This window comes from Danaus plexippus, chromosome 7, assembly GCF_018135715.1.
Source record: "Danaus plexippus chromosome 7, MEX_DaPlex, whole genome shotgun sequence".
NCBI lineage: Eukaryota > Metazoa > Arthropoda > Insecta > Lepidoptera > Nymphalidae > Danaus > Danaus plexippus.
This window is the reverse complement of record NC_083541.1, coordinates 94,989-99,075: the sequence shown is the minus strand read 5'-3', so window position 1 is coordinate 99,075 and position 4,087 is coordinate 94,989. Positions and strand designations below refer to the sequence as shown.

The window sequence follows — 4,087 nt, the reverse complement described above, 5'->3', positions numbered from 1 at the left end:
TGAAACAGTTTTCGTTATAATTAACTTCTCATTGCAGCAATTCCTAAAATTTATCAACATATCTATTAACACTGAAGCCAACGAAAATCTAACGATATAATATAAGTTATACTCATGCGTCCACCTTGAGTAAACGGTGGTTAAAACCTGAAACTTACTGTTTGACCCTGGCGCAGAGTGGTTAAGTTCTAAAAACGTATTGTCAGTCTGAAAAACACTTTTCATAATAAAAAAGTCTAAACAAACATGCACTTCCACCATCTGTTAAAAATGTCCTTATCTATATGAATATTGTGATGTTAGTCACATCGCTGCCTTGAAAGCGATGTTTACGACCTCCTCTGTGATCTGTAATATAATTTATGAATGAATATTTGGAAACTGTTATACTGAATACTAATAATAAATGATTTTGGAATAAAAAATAAAAAAACAAACGTTAAAAATGAATTTGCAAAATGACGTTTTAGGATGTGGTCGAGGATGAGTTGCGCAACGCTCACTCCAGTGGAGTATATATTGGAGAAATGAGAGCAGGCTAGCATTCGACAACACAAGCCGAGCACAGCAACATGAACAACATGAGGACCCTCGTAAGTCGCATTACTTGTAATATTTATTATGTTTATGAAATATTCAGTGTAATTACTGTCTCAAACGACAACTACTCATTGTGTTGCGACATCGAATACGTGTAACCAAGTAGACCGAACGCCTTTCCAATTATAACAACGATGTACTTCAACAGGAAAAGCCCCAATTCCTTTTATAATCTGATGTTTGAGGTCCCAATTAGTAAGGAAAATATTTTTGGTCATATTGTCGAGAACTCTTCCGCCTATCTTCTGCGATGTATGGTTGTGGTCAATGTTTGTCCAAATCGCCTTACCTTATAGTTTTGATTAATTAAAGCGTTATTAATTATGGCATGTTTTAACAGATCGTAGTCTGCGCCTTGGTGGCCTGTGCCGTAGCTGAGAACGTACGCGAAAAGCGCGGTTTCCTCGGCGGCATACACTCTGTAGGCGGGTACAGTGGCGGATACAGCGGCTATGGAGGCCACAGTGCAGGTTACCTTGGACACGGCTATGGAGGGTACGGGGGGAGTATCGGGGGATACAGCGGAGGATACGGCTACTCCGCGCCCGCCGCTAAAGTCATCACCGTCAACAAAGTTGTCAACTCTCACCGCGTCGTGGACGTCCCTCAAGTAGTGAACGTCCGCAAGGTGGTGTCCGTGCCCCAAGTGGTGTCCGTCAACAAGGTCGTGGCCGCTCCCAGCTACAGCTCCTATGGCGGTGGCTTCAGCTCCGGATATGGTTCTGGTTTCGGCCACGGTTCTGGCTACGGAGGATACAGTTCTGGATACGGATCGGGTTACAGCTCTGGTCATGGATACTCCAACGGCTGGTGGTGATAATATTCTGAAGCCACAAAATCTTATTAAGCTTTAGATTTCTTTTATTTTTCTACAAAGTATTTATGATATACTCCAAAATAAACAATATTTTTTGTTAATCCTAATATTTTATTTTACTTTAAAACCTCAAAACCAATTTTTCAATAATTTTTTTTTTTGCTTGCGTGGGTAAAGTTTATAATTATTTTCCTTGATTTTACATATTTATTGACAAAACCTCTCGGTTTAAATCAAAGGAAACTTTTTTGTATCTATTAGCTAACTGGCTATAGCCAATTATTAAAATTCAAAATTAATTAAAATTTTCGTTAATTCTATAACTTTTTAGCTGGACAGGCTTATAGTATTAAAAAAGCTGAATATCAAAGCCATTACCAGTACTAGTAGTCAGAGAATAGTTAACACACTTTCTTTTTGAAATAAACATTGTATGCCGTCTTATATATAACAAGTAGAACAACACAGATATGGATAAATAATTATCGAAGCAACTCAGCTACATAGAATATAGTATTTACAGCTTCATTGCTGACAGCTTCTTAGGGAATATGAGTTTCGAATTCGACACAACTCTTCGAATGCTAAACCTAAATCCGACATATTATATTTATGATTCGTTATATAAAAAAATAAGTATAAATTCTTTCTGTGGAAAAATCATAACGATAGTTACCAAAAGTTACCTCAAGAAACTTTACCAGTAAATTAAATTAATATTGTTTGCGTACTTATGGGATTTCTACTCTGTCTTGAGACAGCCTTACCTCATAAACTAAAGGAAAGTGATTGCCTGTTACTCTTAAAGAAATGAAATCAATGTTTATTATATTACAAAAAAGAAGTCGGTTACAAACATACAGGTGAAGCGAATAAAAAGCGTGAAAAAAATCAAGTGTTTGATAAATTTTGTTATTATTTTAAAAGGGTGGGGGGAAGTCAAGGTGGCCAAAGTAGGTTATTTTTTTTTTATTTGTTATATATTTTATAAATCTATTTCCATAATAATCCTCGTTTACTTATTAAAGTACTAGCATTAAATTGTGCCTTTTCAGGTATAAGTAAAAATGTTAGACGTATTGGTTTAAAAGTCGTGGTGGCCTGGAAGTAAAGGACCGCCTCTCATGCGTGAGGGCGCGGGTTCGAAACCTGGCAAGCACCAATGTGATTTTTCATAGTCATATATACTTTCTAACAGTATTTAGACACCACTGACAGACGGTGAAGGAAAACATCGTGAGGAAACTGAGTCTTATAATTTCAAATTATAAGTTTGAAATCGCCAACCCGTCTTGAGCAAGCGTGGTGATTACTGCTCAAACCTTCTCCATGTGAGAAGAGGCCTTTGCTCAGCAGTGGGCTCCGATAGGCTGATGATGATGATGATGAGGTTTTGGATTTTAGCACGAGTGATGTGTAAGGGTATCGGTGTCCATACTATCATTCATTATTCTGTGTTCAGGATATTCGATAACACTTTACGGCTTTTATGTTTAGTTGATTTAGTTGGGCAATTCTTGATAATTGACTTTGAATCACCTTTTTAAATATCAGGTTATTACAATACATTACAATATCTTATAGTTTATAAGCTAATATATTTGTAACAAATTATTTCTTATTTTTAAAGACGGAACCTCCCACTGAATCTTATTTGCTACTAATTTTAGTTTTTGTAATCATGAACTTAGGAATTTGATTCAGACAGAAATTACTGTTACACGTGACTTCATAGAAAATGCAACTTTCGTTCCTTGTTCCCAAAGCAACTTCACAGACTATAGGAATAAATTGTATCCCATATGTTTAGTGTCTAGACTACATCAGTAGAAATCCCATCAACAACCTTTCAAGAGTTTTTGCATATATGATATTAAAAGGATATGTCATTTAATATTTTTAATGTTTCAATGTTAAATTTATACGAAAAAATCAGAAATACTGTTTTTTGAGAATAGAGAACCTTCCAAGCCATATTGCAATTATAAATACAAAAAATAACAAAAAGGCTCCAGCGTGTCTACACAATTGTCTGAAGTGTTTTAATTGAAATTATAACTATAATAAAAAAATATTAAACTTCAATTCAATTAAATTTAATTTAAGATTTTTCAGGAATGAGTGTTAAGTGTATTTAATGTTAAGAAACTCTTCGACAGGATTCTTGTGAGCCACCTCATCCTGCATCTTAACGAGATAGGAAAAAACTTTAAGAGGCACAGATCAGGTTCACTGTGGGTCGTTAACCCTATGCGCTCAGAAAAGTATGATGAAGATGGAAAAAAGAGGAAATACTTGCGGAGGGGGAATGCTTACTATCTCCCTCAACATCTCGTACGCTTTCAACATTCCTCCTATAGAGACTCTGAAGGTAGCAGACCGCTGCCAGAGAGGGTCTTAAATTTTAAAAGATTGTTAGACTCCTGCCTTCAGAGCAAAAGAAATCCTGTGGGATAGTAGAGATAGCCATTTTATTAACCACATGTTAGTTTTGGTATTCCACAAGGTTTTATTTCCGAGGCCGAAATGGAGAAAAATCTACTTCGAATGGCTACCCAGAAACCTTTAAACCACGCAATAAGCTTGTTCGGCACATCGATATTCGGTGACCGTTTTGAGATATTGGACCTTTGAGAGTCTATTTCAGAAAGCGAGGTTGTCCGTCACTCT

The 4,087-nt window shown here is 36.1% G+C and overlaps 1 protein-coding gene across 1 annotated transcript; it reads left to right on the top strand.

The window, feature by feature from the left end:
* The first annotated feature begins 440 nt into the window (after window positions 1-440).
* On the top strand, window positions 441-1,518 carry LOC116770604 (chorion class B protein L11-like). The gene is made up of 2 exons (XM_032662150.2): window positions 441-593; window positions 941-1,518. Exons 1-2 carry the CDS (start codon window positions 573-575, stop codon window positions 1,415-1,417), a joined length of 498 nt encoding a protein of 165 aa, XP_032518041.1. The 5' UTR covers window positions 441-572; the 3' UTR covers window positions 1,418-1,518.
* Window positions 1,519-4,087: the final 2,569 nt, after the last annotated feature.